Source organism: Geospiza fortis, unplaced genomic scaffold (genome assembly GCF_000277835.1).
Source record: "Geospiza fortis unplaced genomic scaffold, GeoFor_1.0 scaffold112, whole genome shotgun sequence".
Classification (NCBI taxonomy): domain Eukaryota; kingdom Metazoa; phylum Chordata; class Aves; order Passeriformes; family Thraupidae; genus Geospiza; species Geospiza fortis.
Genome location: NW_005054298.1, coordinates 20,966,581 through 20,985,970, shown reverse-complemented (window position 1 = coordinate 20,985,970; position 19,390 = coordinate 20,966,581). Strand labels below are relative to the sequence as shown.

Sequence of the window (19,390 nt, the reverse complement as noted above, 5' to 3'; positions counted from 1 at the left end):
TTGAGGGGACATATCAAACTCTAAGTTATACACCAGCAGAGAGTCTCTGCATCTCTGCCAACTGATTCTTCACCATATTGATTTCTCCTTTAGATGATCAGCTGCAGGCATAAGTCTTTTATCTACTAGATAACATCAGTATTGATTAATTCTCAACTAGAAATCACACATTCTCATACAGCTATTCATTTAAACAAAAGACCAGATACAGAGGGATAAAATGAGCAATTATTCAGTGCAGTGAGGATACTTGTTTCCTGCTGCATCAGTGCTACAAGCTGTTGTTAAAACCCTCCTAACAATCCTACCTGTGCCTCATCCCAGTTTTAGTGTGTTGAGATATGCCCAATACAAAGGCCATTATGAAGGAGAGACAAAAATGGGGAAAAAACAGAGTGAAAGTGATACACTTGAAGAGTCCTCCTCCAAGGCCAGTTCTCAAGCACAGCAGCAGTATTTTAGGACTTCAGTGATTCCACAGGTATTCCATTAGAACACCCCTGTGCAAAGCAGCACGACTGGGAGAACACAATCACAGCTTTCAGTGGCTGCCTCTGCACATGCCCCTTGTCTGGGGATCAAGGAAACCACTACCAACTGCTTTCTCAAATTTTGACTGCAAAATATTTATTTTCCAAATAACAATGAATAAAACATTTCATTCTCCCTGGATGAACAGAATACATCCTTTTGAAATTGTTTTACCAGGTCTGTTTCAAAACTTACAGATATTTAGTTTCAGATTTTTATTTCCTACCAAACATTCCATCACAGCAGCCTCACCTTTCCAGAAACAATCTTACTTTTGCATCTGAAGTATCTTAAAATGAAGCTTTCTTTACATGGAATTAGACTTCTCTGGAATCACTTATTCCAAAACTGAGCAATTTATCCAGAAAGAAGTTGGCTTCAAAACAACACACACAAGGCTTCACTTTTTACGAGGGTGATGTCACCCTGCAGTTGCATCCTTTACTCTGCCTCAGGAAAGAAAATCTCAGCAAGAGCTTTTAAATTTCAAACTACACACAAGGGATGTTATTAGGACATATTTTTTAAACTAATATTTATTGGCAGCAATTTTAGATTTGGATATGACTTGCTCTACCTTAATAAAAGGACTGAACTGGAAAACTTCTCAAAGTCACAGAATCATATCATATCCTGACTTGGAGGGGTCCCACAAGGATCACCAAAGTCCCTTCTAGCCCCATTTTCTGAGAAAGTAAAATTTGTTCCCGGGGCCATCCACGTGAAAAAAACAAACAAACCATCAAACCGATCCTTAATTTTGTTAATATAACATCTACTGAAGATTACTGGCTCTTCTTACACCTCAGTTATAGACCAATAAGCTCCAGGGTAGACTCACAATATATTCAAATGGTAGAATCATACAAAACACTGAACACAAAACACCTGAAGTGTTAGTCAAACTACTTTGTAACTCTAGAGGGGAACTCACTGCCGAGACTCTATCTCAGGCTTTTGCTTACCTTGGATAGAGAGAGATGATCACTTTCAAGGAACTGCTTGCTTAAAGAAGGGTCTGTGCTTCCTGAAGAAGCCTTTCGCTCCAAAATATGAACACTCTAAAAAAAATAATTAAAGACAACATCATGGCTCAAAACACAAAATACCACCCGTCCATGACTTATATGCACTACTGGTTTGCCTGCAGAGGCAATATACTTCTCTTTCTTTATTACTGGGTTTTTAATTAATTACTCTGCTTAACCTAGAAATGATGGTGAACTAAAAAAACCAGGAAAGATGAGTCATGCAGTTCTTACCTCTACAGAGATTCAAAGTGCTTCTAACCAGACCTATCATGTTTTCTGTTAATATACAAGACACTGAGTGCACATACTCTGCAGTCAGCACTGCCCTACATTCACTTCACATAAGATATTACTGCCTCTAAAATATTCATTATCACACCTTAGCATTTTGTTATTGGCTTCTCAGCTGAGAAAAAGTAACACACTACACAAATGCTGTTGAATAGATTACAGGTATTAACAAGATCAGTTACTGTGTCTCAGCTGATGGCCTTGCTGCTGAACGTTCATGGAACACTGTGATCTTAAACCACTGCAGCTGTTTTTACATATGACAATCCTATAAAATTTTACCTCTTCAAAGCATTGTAATAAAAATGAAATACACAATGTCACAACTAGTCCTGAAAAGATTGCTATTCTTAAAACACATCTAAACATGTCTTTCCACTTTCCAGAAAATGAAAGCATGTATTGCCGTTTTCGAAAAACCCCTACTTTATAAAAGAAAAAGCATTTGTGGCAAAAGAGAAAATTACCACAACCCACAGGCATGGATCTGCATTTCATTCTCATGTGAAATTTTGCTACATCTCATCCTACTATTTGGTAAGAATTCTACCACAACATGTCATTAGTATCTCTTTGGCATAAAACAAAACTATTTCATTTCCAGGACATACAGCAATATGACAAATTTGCAATTACCCTCTGAGAAGCATATGTTTTTCTCAGCTGAAAATGCCAATTAAGTTTTGTTCACAATTAAGCTTCTTTACATTGACTGCAGAAGAGATTACCCAGGTACCAGCAGCAGCAGAAAGAATTAGGAAATATAAAGGTACATACAAATGGCAGTGTAAATATTATTGTTTATATAAATTATTAAGTACATAAAGGACCATAACCAAACTAAATTAAACACAGCTATTCATTTAAATGCATATATATAACACAGACCCAATCTTTGACAGAGCAACACACAGACCTTCACTGTTCTCTTTCAAGTTGCAACTGTGAATGAGAATATGAAAACATGGGGAGTGTCTCTGTTTTGAGTGGAGATTAATAAGCATCCCTACCACTATGCAACAATAATCAGCATTTATTTTTACTTTTTAAAATTAAATTTTACAGTGAAGAATGTGAAAAAACAGCAGTATTAAGTTACTCCAGGGCCAACCAGCAAAAAGCTTTGTCATTTATGTTTTAAAAACTTCTGCTTTATCAAAGGAAGTTCAACCTACTTATTTACTCCAGTGTATTTTACTAGTCAGACAACAAAAAAAGTGTATATATGTAGCACAAGTGTCTATGTTACATATCAAATAATTTAAGAAACTAATTTGAGCTGAGAACCACAAAGTTCCTTATAATAATGATAAACTTTCTCACCAAATAAAGGAAATCCTACTTATGTACACAGTATGACATTTTAACAATATACAGAAGAACCTAAATCTGTTCCTCCAAAGAAGATTAAAATGTCTCTTGATTAGCATAATCAGGATGATTCCCAACATTCTTGCCAGCTTTGTCTGGCAGGCAGGAATCCATCCATCCTGAGATGGAGCAATGCCCAACACAGATGTTCTGAGGGTCTCATGTTCTCTCAGCTGGTGCAGTTTGTTGTTACATAACTGCAATTTCATTTTGTACAATATTTAGAGAGGAGTAGCCCAACAGCCCTTAGCTTGCCAGATTTCCAGTGACATTTTAAATTACATAATTTTAAGTCAGGAAGGTTTTGTGCCTTTTGTTTTTTTTTTTTAATTAGCCTTCAGTCATTACAGTTCCACTTCAGTTGAGAAATACATTATTAGCCAGCAGCACTTTAATGAATGCTGACTTATTCAATTATTTGTTTGAAAATTAGAAAATGAACACCTTTTAAGTAAAATTGCCTTTTTTACATTCCTTTCTTTCAGGAGTGTTGGCTTGTTGTCTATAGATGTTTGCTTTTTCTCTTTACTCATGACCACAATTACACTGATACAAGAGAATTTCTTTAGATTTGTGACATGTCTCTAGCATAATACCAAGAGACCACACTTGGTGCAAAATGTTTTCCATTAACACATTATTTTTCTGCAAAATTACAGCAAGAAATTACACAGTTGCTTGACATTTTGAAAAGCAGCTAATTTTACAGTGCAAGAGTTTAGTTATGTAGAATCAAATAAATAAAAATTATTTAAATCCTGACATTATTGTCAAGGGTTTTTTTGCATTTTAACATGAAAAAGAGTTGGGAAAGAAGCAGTAAAAAAAAAAGCTGATAAGAAGGAATAAAGAGGCATGTCAACACTGTTTCTGGGGTTTATTTATAATCAAACCAAAAAATGAATAATAATCCATTAAACTAGGCACATCAATCAACATGGTACTCTTATTCCTCTCCTAAAAATACAGACAGGCAAAATCAACAAAATCAAGATCAGCATTGCTGCATTCCAGATTCCCCTCATATTTCAGAATCACCACACTAGAGCTGGTTTCTCTTGGAGGAAAACACCAGCACCAGCATATTCTGTGTGCTTTTGAAAACCAATTCAACATAATTACAAGTTTAACTCCAATTACTATGTAATTCCATTGCAAAATCTTCATCCTAACTACAATCCTTCATCTTTATGATAATCCACACAAACATTACATAGGTGGCACACATTTGCCTCAAAATATCCCTAGCAAGCCAGCTTATTGGGAACAGAAATGCTTGTCCCAACCTGCATTTTTTTTTTCTTTTTTCCCCAAATGAGGAGGAAAGAAATTGATGGAGAAAACAAAATAGCACTATGATGTTGCATCACATTCTCATCTTCTCTGGAAGACAAGAATGGAAAACATATTTTACAATATCCTTCCATGTATATTGCCAACTGCTTTTCTCACTTTGGACTTTAATGACTCACACAGCTCATTATCCTGGTTTTGGCTGGGACAGAGCTCATTTTCTTCCAAGTAGCTGGCATAGTGCTGCGTATTGGATTCAGTATGAGAACAACGTTGAAGGCACAGTGATGTTTTGGCTGTTGCTGAGTAGCTCTTATCCTAAATCAAAGACTTTCCCGTGTCCCATACTCTGCCAGTGAGGAGGTGCATGAGGAGCTGGCAGAGGCATGGCCAGGACAGGCGACCTGGACTGGTCCAAGGGATATTCCAGAACACAGAACACCAAGGACAGAGTGTAAACCGGGGGAGCTGGACGTGAGAGGGCAATCACTGCTGGGGAATGGGCTGGGCCTGGGTCTGCAGGTGGTGAGCCATCGTACTGGGCATCACATGCCTTTCTTGGGGTTTATTTCTTTCTCTCTTTCTTGTTCTTTCTTTCCCTTACAATCATTATTATATTTTATTTCAATTATTAAACTGTTCTTATTTCAACTCTCAGGTCTTCCCTTTTCTTTCCTCTGCTTCTCCTCCCTATTCCACCAGTAGGGCTGGTCTCCTCAGACCAGAGGGTGAAGACCCTAATTTAACTTTACTGAATCTGACTTCCCATTAAAACAAAAGACATTCCACTGTTTTCACAGGAAGGGCAAGGAAAGAAAATCAATTTTGAGTAAGTAGAGACAGAAAATCCAGTGAATGACAAGTCTGACACTCATGCCTCTCCCTTCTCCTTCACTGCTTATTTACTTAATGGAATGAATTATATTTAATGCAAAGACGTCTCTATAATTTGTAATTTATTAATTACCAAGAAAAAGACGAACTGGTGAGGAGTTCATCACTTACACTGGACACACACTCTCTGTAGTTCAGAAATGTGCGCAACAGCTGGTTAATTAATTAATTAGTTAATTAATGAAAAAGATCTGATGGATCATTTTGCTTGCTCACAGCATTCTAGCAGTCTCCCACACCCATAACTGTGGGGCCCGTACATACACTGTCCTACAACAGCAACTCGAAATAGAGCTTTTCTGTCTGGGATTTTTGTCTTGTTTTTTCAATCCAAAGTACTAACTAGTGCATCTTTTATTATTTGCTACTGGAATTCTTTCTGCAACCTAACAAAACTGTACTCTTACTTCAATTCCATTTAGTAAGAAGAGCAATGTTTAATCACTTTCTCTCAATTAAAACCACACTATTTTCTGGTTATCTGAAACACAGCAGAAGTAGTGAGGTAGACACAGATTTGACTGCATACATGCCAATTTTAACACCTTCTAAACAAGCTGTGATATGTGCCAAGTTAATCTGCAATATTATTTGTACAGGGAATAACCTTGAAACTTGCTTTTCTCTTAGGATGCTTCTTAGCCAGCTCTGCCTTTCCTCCTGCTAATGTTGGAAGAAAGACAGATTCTTCAATATGATTGTGAGAGAAGAGTGAGTGCAAAGCAAAACAACCATATCTCATCAATGTATATCTCCTTTCTATCTTCTAGAACAGTTTTTTAGTTTTTATAAAGCAGTCATGGTCCTATTTTTATCCTCAGTGTCTTCTATTGGCATTGGTCCATAGCTGTTTTCAGCAACCTCAGCATCAACTAACTGACAAAGGAACTTAGCAATACTTTGTGAATAGCACACACAGTTAGCATTTTGTTTCTTGTAAGACATGTTCATCTTGTACAGAAATGTACTTAAGAGCAATATTTTCTCTTGTAACTGTTTTACTGAAAGACAAGTCTATATAAGATGCAGTTCTGTGGCATATGAATAATATCCAGGTATGTATGCCTACTTCTTTCCTGGGATATGCAAAGTAAACCCTTCTTGTGTAACAGAAATGTCAAGGATTTGTTAGCTCAGGAGCTCTCTGTCAGCCCTTTCCAGCTTTGGATTGTACGTCATGTCAATGCTTTTAGGCTCTAGCAGCAAGGAAGCCTTTGCTTTTCAAGGTACTTTTTGACAAATTCTGAAGACAAATAAGCTCTTGCTCTCATGAAGACCTTCTTGGAGGGAATCATTAGCACAACTGGATAAAGCAGAAAAGAGCTATCTATCATTGTACCAGCAACCTTTCTTTTGCCAGAACTATGGCTTGGAACAACTGCCTGAGTGTTAATGACAATCTTCTCCCTTTGCATTTATCTTAAGATAGCATAAACAGATAAATTTACAGCATCTGACAGAATTCAAATTTTAGCTGATGATACAAAGCTTTTATTATGATTATTGAATGATCACAATTAAAAGGCTTGATTATTTTGTTAAATAGCCTTAGGCTACCAGTTCATTTTAATGATGCTGAGAGGGTTTAAAAGAAAAAGGGAGCAAAATAAAATTACATATACAAAAAAAAAAAATTTTTGATGTGTTAGGTTTTTTTACGAATGAAAACATTATAGACATGAAAGGGAGACAATGTTAACACAAATGATAAATGAAGAAGCTGGACCTGACTTTAAAAAGTGCATAGGTTCAGACGAAGAAAGACCTTTCTTGCTGTGACTCTCTCTCACTTCTTTTTGTAAGCTACCTACTTATCCTTTTCAATAGCCTTTAAACTTCAATTTACACAGTATAAAAATATAGGAGATAGGAAAAAGAGAGGCTGAAAAACTTTTAATCCTGTTTTTTTTTTACATGAAGTATTATTCTACTCGGGGGAAAAAGTTTCTATGTAATCACTTCATTTTCAATTTCAAGGTAAAGTATTTATTAAAAACAGGAACAGAGAACGTCAAAAGAATGTCAAAATAGCAAATAGCATTACTAAGGCACACAGCTATCTGTCTAATACATTTGCATATTTTGCATGTGGATAATCCCAATCACACATGACTGTCTGGAAGTCAGAAGCCTCCATATCATACCTGCCATCACCCTCCCTTCTTCACCCTTGTGCTTTTCCTCTCCACTGAAGAAATGAAAATACAATCATGCTTCTCTTTCTTCTCCCCCATTTGTTTCCCAGAAATCCCAAATGACACTTCAGAAGAGTTGCACTTTTTCCTTCCAGATTCGTGGTGTGTGTGTGTGTGTTGCACTTTGAATTTTTGTATTCTGAAGGAAAGTGAAACATGCTTATGTAGGACATGCATGCATGAGGGAAAACAATGAGACAAGAGGAATGCAAAAGTGACCATGTTCTGGAAACACCACCTTAAATTATCCATCATAATTTGCATGGATAATTAAGCTTTTATGAGAGCAACTTCCCTGGTTTTGTAATAGAAGATAGCTACAGGCACCATTCCTAATCAAACTGACATATTTTTAAAAAATATATCTTTCTTCATAGCCCACATCTGAACTTCAGCATTCTCCCTGCAACCTGTAAAGCACTCCTAGAGGTAGGAAAACTGAGGTAGCAATGTTTATGAAGCTCAGAGAATGTGTACACTGAGCCCCCTGGGACAGCCTGGTATGAATGCTATCACTGCCTCTCCTTGACTGCTCCAGACCGTTTTGTTTCTTCCAAGCTTTAAGGCCAAGTCTTTCCTATGAAGAGGCAGCATTTCCATCTAATAATCTCCAGGTCTGTGCTCTGGATCTTGTCTCTACACCATTATAGTATCACCAAGGGCAGGAGCACATGGACAGATGTACTTCTGTTTGCTCTCTAGCTCTCAGGTAAACTCTAGGCAGAAAGACAGGCACAACATGAAGGACATCTGCTGTGTGCCTGCAGGCTAGCTTCACACGCACACAGAGCCAGCCTGATGCACCCAGCTGTACTGGGATCCTGGGCATGTACTCTGCCACTGCATGCCAGCAGCCTTCCCACAAAGATTCCCAGCACTGCAGAGTCTCATACTTTCAATGCACCCACCAGCATCAGTACCTGGTGTCTGCCTCACACCGGGGATCAACCTGTACCTATTCCCTCCCAGTCTCACTGGCAGGGGTTCCTATCCCATCCCCAGACAAACCTGTACTCCAGAGGGCTTCACTTTGTAAGTTCTGCCAGTTTCTGATTGTGTGTAGTGCCTAGTTCACTCACCAATCCTATCACTGAAATGATAAAAATCTTACTGGTCTGAAATTTATGATTTCATTTTTAAATGGCGCTATGGTATTGAACCTAACATAACATTCACATGAATATTCTAGCTTGAAAAGTTACACTGCTTCAGACATTTTTCAGGCACTGAAGTAAGACCCACTACCTTCCAAACCTAAGGAAAAATTTCCCACTCTACCAGGGGCACAGGAAAAAAAATGTTGTAGAGCAGCAACAACTAATCAGTTTAAAGAATAATTGCATGTTTTTGTTAACAATTTTGCCATTTCATTCTTTGGCTCCCTCAGAACATTTGCTTGCTCCAGTGAGTCAGTGACTTTAAAGTACTCAACACTTCCTGCTCTAATCCTGCTTCAATAGTTTTATGCAAAGAGAGTTAATTAGGAAAGCGAGCAAAAGAGAATTACATCACTGTAACAACAGTACTTGGCATTTATTAGCCTCTTTAGTTTGAAACTCTCAGAAAAATTAATAATTATTATTAAAATAATCCTCACAAACTACTGCAAAATAAAAAGGCTTCTCAAAGTCTATGCTTTGCTACAGAGCACAGCTAGGAGTATGGCTGCACATTCTCAGGTCTGTACTATGTCTACCAGACTGTCCATACTTGCCTTTCTTTTTTTGAAGTCACAGAGAGACAGGAACAAGTGGAAATTACAGGTAACCAACAAGAATATTTTTCCCAGATGTCACATCATGCTGACAGCCATGAGCAAGCACGTAGGCTGCTACCCACTTTCAGAATAAAAAGGTACATAAATGTGCTCAGACGTCTCTTCCACACAGAGTTCATTGGGTTATGTCACATTGCAATCTTGTATGAGCAGCACTGTCTAAGCATCTCCAAAATGCTGATACCCACCTTAGGAAATACCACTTTCAGGAGACCACTTTGACAATTAAAACACAGTGGCTGCAAAAAGCTAAGTTGGCATTTTCCAGTGCAGACCTTTAGGCAAGACCAGAGCCTTGGAATCATGCTCTGCTTTTAAATTTCATGGCCAGGTAAACATTTTCAGCCCAAACTCAGTCCTTTGTGAATCCCTTGTGTACACCACTTCTGTTAGTCAATACTGCTTGTACAGAAGGGAAAAAAACCCTCAACCCAAAACAAACAACAAGCCATATTAAAACCTCAAAAGCAGATCTCTGCTCTGGAAAATCTTTTTTCCTCTTCCTTCAAAGCCACCACCTTTCACTCTTTACATATGGCTAAAAGACAACAGTTGCTTGAAATATGAAAGCTCTCCAGGTAGAGAGGTGGCAACAGAAGGCTAAATGCAATAGGACTAAAAGCTTTTCTTCTTTTGAGATTGCTGTGTAGGAAAAGAACCAAGGATTTGTTGAAAAACCAAACTGGTAAAGAAAAACACAAAAAGAGCAAGAGAATGCTGATCTCCCCCATAAAAGGCCAAAAGGAAAATTAAGATGTTAGAAGAGAACTCACACTTAAAATAGAAAACATTGCTATATCCATATTTACATTATGTATTAGCTAGCCTTTAGGTGATGGTCAGAAAAGTCAAAATCTCCCCTTTGTTCACAGTTTCAATATTATTGTTCTCCTTCTGTATCACTCCCTCAGTTTAGCCTGAGGTCAGGCTCCAATTTGCCATACTGCACATTATTAACCCTATGATGTATTTACTTCTTTCTTCTCAGCACAATATTACAATCCATACGTTGCAGAGAATATATAATGCATTACAGTCTGCCTTATGAGCTGCATACTTAGTCAATAAATAAAATATGGAATAGTCATAAAGAACTTGTGCCCATAAAACTGAACATACAACATACGATTTTATCATAGTCAGCTGCACTTCTAAGAGTTGTTAGTTTTCCTCCATTTTGCTGTGCAGCAATATATAGCCAGAGTTTTCAGAGTTTCCTCAGGGATGAAACACAAGAATCTGCCTTGCCAGTATGGCCCACAAAAAAGGGTATCAGAATTTAACTTTTTATGCTACCTTTTGTACAAAGACTCTTATTCACAGTGGAAGTGACAGGTTTAATGCTCTGCAACAGTTCCACAGTAGGAAATACTGTTGCTTCTCCCTTCTGAAGTACTCCTTATCAAGGGTATCACAACTGCCTTGCCACCCTGTCCAACTCAGGGGTTAAACAAAACGGGTCCTTTCTGGGTCTTCTACTGTCTAATCATCCAAACTAAACACACCTTAATGAAAATTAATAAGAAAAATCTGAAATCAGTTTTTTTTCAGTTATTGTTGGCTTATTTATTAGTCATGGAGCCTGCAAATTGGCAATGTCAAAGTTTTTGCTGACTGCTAATTCTCTTAGGTGATGTATATTGTACAAATAAAACAAATACGCTAAAATGCCAGCATTATATACAGCACGACACTTTCCACTCTCCCTAAAATGATTTATCATAGTCATGTTCATATTCATTCAGCCTCCTGTACCATAATTTACTGGGAAACTGTTCCTTAATTGCTGGTCTGACTTTGACAAGAATTATATGATGAGAAGGTTTCAATCATTAACCATCCAGAAATATCCAGTGTTATCCTCACATATGACAATAAAAGATACATTGGCACTTCATCCAGTCACATCACTTTCCATATTCACTTATATTACCAATTTAGGAGGGGTGCATTCCCACTAGCTGCTCTGAAGAGTCCAAGGAGGCAGCAAGACAGAGTTTTAAAGCCTTTTCAAAGTAAAATCCAACACCTCCTGAATGAAAAACTCCTAACCCCATTGTGTTTGGGCAAAAGCCAATGAAAACCAATATATATATAAATAATACTATAAGCAAGGAAAGAAATTAAAGATACAGTTGTTACAGTGGGATGAAATGGATGTTTTACTGTGTCTACATGCAGAGGAAGCATGCATGCTCCTTTCCCTGGGTACAGCACCACTGCAGTCCATGCTGCGTTGCACGCTGCAGCTCTGTTTCTTCTGCAGAGGAAATTGCTCACCCATTCATTCTCGTGCTTTAACACTGAGAGAACTGAGGCAAAAAACAAACGCCTCAGAGTAGCCCTTCCAGTCCACATTTACATGTCTAAGTACTCATTAAGCATCATCACACTTTATGGGATCCTCTGGATGCATCACACCATCAACCTTTATAGCATTATTTTAAAATCATGCTTCCCGTTTCTGTGATCAAATATGGACCTAAAGTTAAGCATCCATTTCATTATGATGACAGGTATACCTTGCTCTGTACTGTTGCTATGGTAACAGATGTGGTAGCCATCAGATTTATGGTAAAATGTATTCACAAGAGATTTTTGGTTAGGCTTTTTTTTTATTCTTTGTTGCATGGTTGTGTGAAACTAATTACAAAGAAAACTCAGAGAATATGTTCTTATCTGAGACCAGCAGCTCCTGCTACTCTTGCATTTACCTTCTTTGGGCTTAAATGTGGGAGATAAAATACACAGATGCTTTAAACAAATTATATCAGAATTCTTGCTCCAGATGGAACTAATGAAAAATCAAAAGGTTATATCCTAACCAAGACTTAATTAACTAACTACAGCTATCCAAAGTCCTGTACACTGCAAAAGGGAAAATATGTATCACCTGGGAGAAAATACTTTTTGGACCTACTTAAGCAATGGAAATTATTAAAAAATTCTACACACATTTCTTGCCTGTCATTGAGCATATATCAGAATTCTTCTCCTGATTTAACATTTAAAAAGTACCTTGTGATGAGACTATTTACATTCAAACCTGTAAATTTTACAGTTTTCACTAAAAACTCTTGGATTTCAAAATTTTCTTAAGAGGTAAGGGAAGAACAAAATTTTCTTAAGAGGTAAAGGAAAAAACTTAGCAGCAGATGAGAAAATAGTATCAGAGATGCCATACAAGTAGCTGGGAAAATATTCCTAAGTCAATGATTTTTATTTGAATTTTTAAAAATTATTTGCCTCTTTCATGGATCACAGTTTTAAAATATGCTTCTTTTCTAAACCAATTTTTCTGTATCAACCTTTGCATTTGTAAAATATATGTGTAAGAACTTCTCTGAAGTCTAGTAGGTAGCTCTGATACTTTCTGTAGTGCTCCCACCGATATGGTGGCCACACTGTACACCCAGCCCTCCAAAAAACCCCACAGGAAAGCTCAAATTGTCACAAGGGGAATTAATACAGTCTTCATCTCAAAGAGATCCTGGAGAATTGCATCCACACAAACAAGAGTCTGTTAAAAATGGAAGTCTAACATAACTTGATTAGTACTCTATGAGGCAGTACCATTAATGTTAATTTGTAGTGAAACAATATTTAAAACATTGGGTGCTTACACAAAGGATGAACAATATGGTATTTAAATTGAATTACCATTTTCTAAAACAATAATGTATCTCTGTTGTTGGATTTACAAAAAAAGACATTCACACACGACACAAAATTATTTTAAGCAACTGTAGACTCATGCTGCCAAAGAAATCACTTCCCAAAAGACTCCAGAATATGTTTCCTACTTGTCCATGAGAATATATAGTTCCTGTTTCAGTGCTGTACATAGTGCCCATGCTGCTTCTAAGTCTTTTTCAAGCCGCTTTAGGAAATGGAAAAAGTAAATTCAAAAAATCAACAATTTTTGGCTGTAGTGCTATCATCCAATGTTATAAGCAAGCAAATCTAGAGCTAACAAGAACAGCCACTTTACAGGCATAAATCTATCATCCCACCAGATGGTACCAACAACTGGAGTATTTCCTTACCTGCCTCCTGTCTCTCTGAGACGATGATGAGGAGGAGGCACTTCTATGTGATGGAGTGGATGTTTTGTGAGCTGGAGATATACTCTTCTCCTCTGAACTCATCTTTGCAGCAGACTTGTATTAATGATCTTGTGCTCTTATCACTCATGGACAAAAATGCAGGGGATAGTCTTCTGCATCCTTCTGTTTCACAGTTTATGGACAGCCAAAGAGGAAGTCAGTCTCAGCTGAACTCCACCTTAATAAAGAAAAATGGGAGAGAAAGAGTGGATGAACATCCCCTCGCTCCAAAGTAGCTCTGCAGCAAAGAAATCTGTTAACTATTTAATCCAACACATCTCCCAGTCTTTTACTACCCTTCCCAACAACCACCCAGCACAAATACAAATGCATTGTTCTGCATTCTCACAGAAGAGAATGCAGAAGTGGTATTATTTAAAAATAACAACCAGAAGTGGTTGAAGTGGTATTATTTAAAAAACCCAAAGGAAAGGCTTAAGTAATTTAGAGCAATTCTCAGGCAAAGTTTACAAACCCTTGATAAGGGAGTATTATCCTGCATAATATCATGACATTATCAAGTAACTCCTCAGGACTTCCCTGCCCTATAGCACAGATACCACTGAACACCCATATTATAATCTGTACCTAATAAAAATCCTGCAGTTAGATCAAGAACTCTGCAAGTATTTTAAAAAGCAGGTGCCTCTCTCAAAGGTGTGCCCTCACCTGCAGGATCAAAGGCTTCACTGAGGCAGGGGGAGTGTGTGGCTGGGGTCCTCTGGCAGCTGGCCAGGGCTCACCCACCCCAGTGCAGGGCGTCTTCCCTTGCATGTTTACTCAGCCACTGCTGGTACACCACTGCTTTACAAATAGCAGGAAATTTCTCTCACTTCTCTCCACCCAAACCTTTCATTTTCACCCACAAACAGAAAAACAGATATTTAGAGCAGCATAGAGGATATTTGTGTCAATAAATTGTCAAACACTACCTGTCAAACCCTATCAAAATGCTGCAGGTACACCATGACAGCTCAGGAATGGAGCTACCCCTCTCCACATTTAACAGATCACTGTGATTTTGCTTCAGCTGACTGATACAGAGTCTGATCTTCCATTAACCTTGGATAAAATTGTTCCCTGAATGAGATGTTAGCTTCAGGCAGATGACATATCTTCTCCACTGCCCTCCTAATTTTGAAATAGTGCCCTTCCACATTCACTGTGCTGACAGCACACCAAGGGTCAGCACAGCACAGCTAGCTGCAGATGAGTGTGGAGAAGGGTGCTGCCCTGCACCATGTTAAATCAGATCAGGACAAACATACATTAACACCCAGACATCACTGCACACTCAAGAAATGATGCCATAGTGAAGACAAAGCTCTAGCTTCTCCAGACACAAGATATAACCACAGAAGAACATCATCCTGAGCCCAAACACTCACACAGAGGCAGCTAAATAACGATTTACATACTGCCACCAGCTTCTGAATACTGCACCCTAAGAAAAATGTTCCTGCTGGAGCCAGATCTGTGGTTACTCAAAACCTTTTCTGTTTGCTGTACTAAGGGAGAGGGGAATGACTTCAGTTTATTAGTTAACAGTAGTTTTGCAAGTATGAATATCATCCATATCTTATTAATGAGTTTCAATCTCCATCGAGGAGATTCCCATAGAATTACAAACCCAAATATTACCCACAGAGGCCACACAGCATCCCAGTGACATGAGTGGGAGGACATGGCTGTTCCAACAGCAAAGGCTGCCCACATTCCCTGAACATCTTGGTGAATTCTGTGTTCTTTCCAGGATGACAAGTTCCTGCTACAAGAAGCCTAAGAAGATTGGTTATGCTGGAGCTGCCAAAGCCAGCTACAAGACTAGAGGTTGCAGGAAGAAAGAAACAAGCTGCACAGTACATTTGTTTCAGAACTTCAGAGAGAAAACCTAATGAAGATGAATCCAAAGAAAGGCTTTTCCTTTTATCCTAGCATACCAAGGGACTGCTGGTCTAGTTTAACAGCATTTTCATATCCTACAAATGCATTGGGGAAATTTTAGTCAAAGAGGTGTACCAACAGGGATGTCTCAAGGTCTATGCAATTTTCATTTAAATCAAAAATGAAATTACAAAAATTAGAACAAAAATGTAATCCTACTTCACAGAGCTGTGCAGAACACTTGAGTTATTTAATAGGAAATCTGCAGTCACTTTCAGCTATGAGGTCACTGAATTTTTTTTTAGCAGAGCAGCCTTTGGGCAAATAAAAATCAAACCCTTTTTAAAACATCTGATCTTCACTCAGTTGACTCAAGTGGAAAAATTTATATTTAGTAATAACACAGAAGGACAGTGGTCTGGCACTTCAAGTGTGTTCTGAAGGCTCTTGAAGCAGTAAATGCTGTTGTAAGAAGCAACCACAATGCTAGCAAGCAGTACACAAGAAAAACTGCTCTGTAAATAGCTGCCAAGTTTGGGAGTATGGACTTTTTCTTTTTAAAGGTATTAAATAAAAGTAGTGGCTTACACCTGAGCCAAGCTCCACAATGGTTCTATTGTGCTCTCCAAGCACTAAGAGCTGAACCTAATGAGCAACTTGTTCAAACCATATGACTTGTGACCACAACAAAATAAAAAACCCCACCAAAAATACTAAACCACCCCCCTTCACAAGAAAATAAAAGAAGGAAACATTTCTTCTTGCCCTATTTCACAGCAAAAATAGCTTCAATACTAAACCACTATTACTTATACACAGAAATTTCTGATTAAGGAACAGTGCAGTTCAGGGTTAAAAATAAAAAAAAAGACAACTGGAATATTTGAGAAAACATGACTTGTAAGCGCAGCAAAAAAAATATTATGCAAATTAGCAAAACTAAGAACAGAGCTCTTTCTTATTGTTCTTGAACACTGAATTTGGATTCTTCCTATATTGCTAAGGGTCTATCTTCCAATTTTTGCTTAAAATTTGAGCAATAGATCTTTTTTAGAGCATGTTAGAAGGAATAAAGCTAGTGGAAACGACATAAAGAGATGCCAGTCTCTCTGTAACTATGATTGAAGCAAACAATTAGAAATCTAATTTTTGGCCAACAAATTGAATTTGCCAAAATGAAAACGATGCTTTTGAAACATTTTTAACAGGCTTTTTCGATCAGTCACTGGCAATTTTGCTGTTGATTTCAATGGGAACAGAAGCCCTGAACATGGTAGTATGTTTCTAGAGAGTAACAGAAAATCTAAAAACACCTTCAAAAACTATGATGATGGCTTTTGGGTGAGTGGGGATGACCTCCTCCTGGTAATCATGCATTTGTTCTGATACTGCTTCCTGACAAGTATAAGGCAAATTTTATTATCCCTTTACTTCACAGCAACTATATCCTCTACATGGAAATGCTTTAATCAATTTCATTGGGAATCAGTCAGAAAAAGAATAATGACATGGGCAAGGGTAAGAGCAGTGGCTGTTGGTTATTAATTGCTGCATATCCAAGTAATACCAACTTGTAGGCTGCATTTTGCACACACCAATTAAATCACCCATGAGCTGCTCAGAACCACCTGTCAGTTCAGGACCATGGGCGGATTCAGCCCAGGAAGTGTGACAGGGCATTGGCCTGCTCGAAAGCTGCTTTGCCATGAGTTCCCAAGGCAGGGATCATTCACTGCTTCCAGCACACACAAAGAGACAGACGGCCTGGAATGCAAAAAGCAGACACTGCAGAGAGATTCTGGCCATTCAGAAGTTTCAGTGGCCCAGCTGAGAGTTTTGTCCTCAACTTCCTTTTGATGGCATCTCAACTATTTTGAATTTAAAACATGATAACTATCTACTGGTTCTGCAGTACATTGTTTTTTAAAGTTCTTTACTTACTTGTTATGTAGGTGATGTATATAGAAAAGTCATATGCCCAAAGTCATGAAGAGAGCAAGTCTCATGAGCAAAACGTGCAGTGAGACTTTTTAACTCTGATGCATAAGGAAAATACCCTGTGCCATGATTTTAACATACTCCAGATGAGACAAACACCTATACCTAATTCTATTTATAAAGGAATGCAAAATTACCATGCAGGAATGACAAAAAAGAAAATATTTAATATACTAAAGGTTCTTTACAGTACAGTTAAGAGATCATTTATACTTTCTTAAATATCTGGAACTGATTATCTTTTTCTATAACTACAAGAGCTATTCCACCACTTTCTTGCACTTTATCCCTAATGTATTTATTTTTTAAGCTAGAATTGAAGTCAAGGTATGGTTTTCTGAATGTTTTTGTGCTGGATCTCAATTGTTACAACTTGTCTGGGCTCGGGGGGCAAAAAGCTACAGATTCCCCATTCTTAATCCTTTCTCTACTTCAACTAAGAGTTGAATTTTTTTTCCTATACAGTTATTTTTATCCCATTTATTTTCAGTTCATTAGTGGTGTGGTTTGAGGCTTCCCCCCACCTTCTGGTATCTTAAATCAAGCAGTAAACAGATCTAAAAAAACCTTCATTCTTCTTTTTTGTCCTCAAAGGGTTACTGTCTTTTTCTGTCTAAATAAACAAAGGAAAATTACACTTTATTTTTCATTGGAAACCACTAATTTTTACACTAGAGATATTTTGCTCAGCCAGAACTCCTGCTATCATATGAAACAAAACTATTTCAAATGCATTAAAATAAATGACCAATCCCCTACCAAGCTGTGGAGTGTGATTATTTTTATATTAATAATACTAAATAGCTTGAAAGATAAGGGAGCACTGAGACCTGCTTAGCAATTTCTCATCGCCTTTTGTCTTGGGTTACAGTGCTTGATTTACATCTTTTAAAAGTATTTCCTGGAATTTTGTATATTGAACTGCTCAGTAGTGTCAAAATACCGAAGGAGACACTGAATCTCTGTATAAAAATTCATTACTAGTTATTTTCTTCAATGAACAAAATACATTGTATCTGAGGTTGCACAGATAGACTCAATTTTAAAATAAAATTTCAAATTATGACATTTTTTGCTACTTGCTAAAATTTAAAAAACAAAAGGGAGAGGGGGAGTAATGAAATGGAGAATTTTTTTTTACTGGGGAGAAAAAAATTTTTTTTGAATGACATGAGACAGTGTACCAGGGAGCAAACTGGGCAAAGACTTGGAAACACAAGCTGTATAAATTGCACAAAATAAGTGGGTGGCACAGAGCAGAAAAGCAGGATGTGGAATTGAGTATAAGCAAATTAAAGGCAGGAATATTTGGCTATCATGCTTCACAAGTCATCACTGTATGGCAAGTTGACTGACACCAAATAGGAAATCTCTGTCCTGTCCCATAATCCAAAAATGTTCCACCAAGCCTGGGCAACTGCATCAGCTGCAGAGTGGTTGGTGAAAAAGCTATTAGCAGAAATGATGAAAAAGTACAGATACGTAAATTGTATCAATCTAGAGTGCTAAATAAATGCATGTCATATAAAAGATAAATTAAAGTTTTCAATCTGTAACTCAAAATGAAGTCTGGACTCACATAACAGACTTCTGTGATTAATGTTATGTTGCTCCTCACTCTGATTGAGTCTTTTCTGCAAGAGTGCCCAGAATACTTCAGTGTTTAATATCTCTTGTGGTAGTGGAGTAATTTGAGAAGACAATTTAGAGTGCAGAGATGAATCTTTAGACATAAATGAGACATAAGTATGCAACTGTCACTGGCATTCATTCAAGGAAAACACTCAAACTGATCAGGGGCTGCTTTTCACTTGGGAAGGATGAGACTTTGTGTGGTGCTGTGTAACACAGTCATTCAATAGTCGAGCACTCACTGAAGGCCAACCTTTGTTCTCACACAATGAGCAATATGCAACTGCCTCTCTCCCTCCTCACTGCTGACCTTCTATGCAGGAGAATCATAACCTGTCCTTGTTACAGTACATTAATGCTGCAAACACAAAAATATAATGGAAATAA

General features: G+C 37.6%; 1 protein-coding gene across 3 annotated transcripts in view; it reads right to left on the bottom strand.

Annotated features, from left to right (window-relative positions):
* OSBPL6 (oxysterol binding protein like 6) overlaps positions 1-19,390 on the bottom strand; it is a 92,846-nt gene that overhangs the window by 42,559 nt on the left and 30,897 nt on the right. For all 3 annotated transcript variants that reach the window (XM_005415889.2, XM_005415886.2, XM_005415887.2), the window contains exons 2-3: positions 13,430-13,667; positions 1,497-1,592 (exon numbers count right to left, since the gene is read on the bottom strand). In XM_005415889.2, coding sequence (XP_005415946.1) covers positions 1,497-1,592; positions 13,430-13,531 — 198 coding nt within the window. In that variant the 5' untranslated portion in view covers positions 13,532-13,667. The remainder of the gene's footprint in view (positions 1-1,496; positions 1,593-13,429; positions 13,668-19,390) is intronic.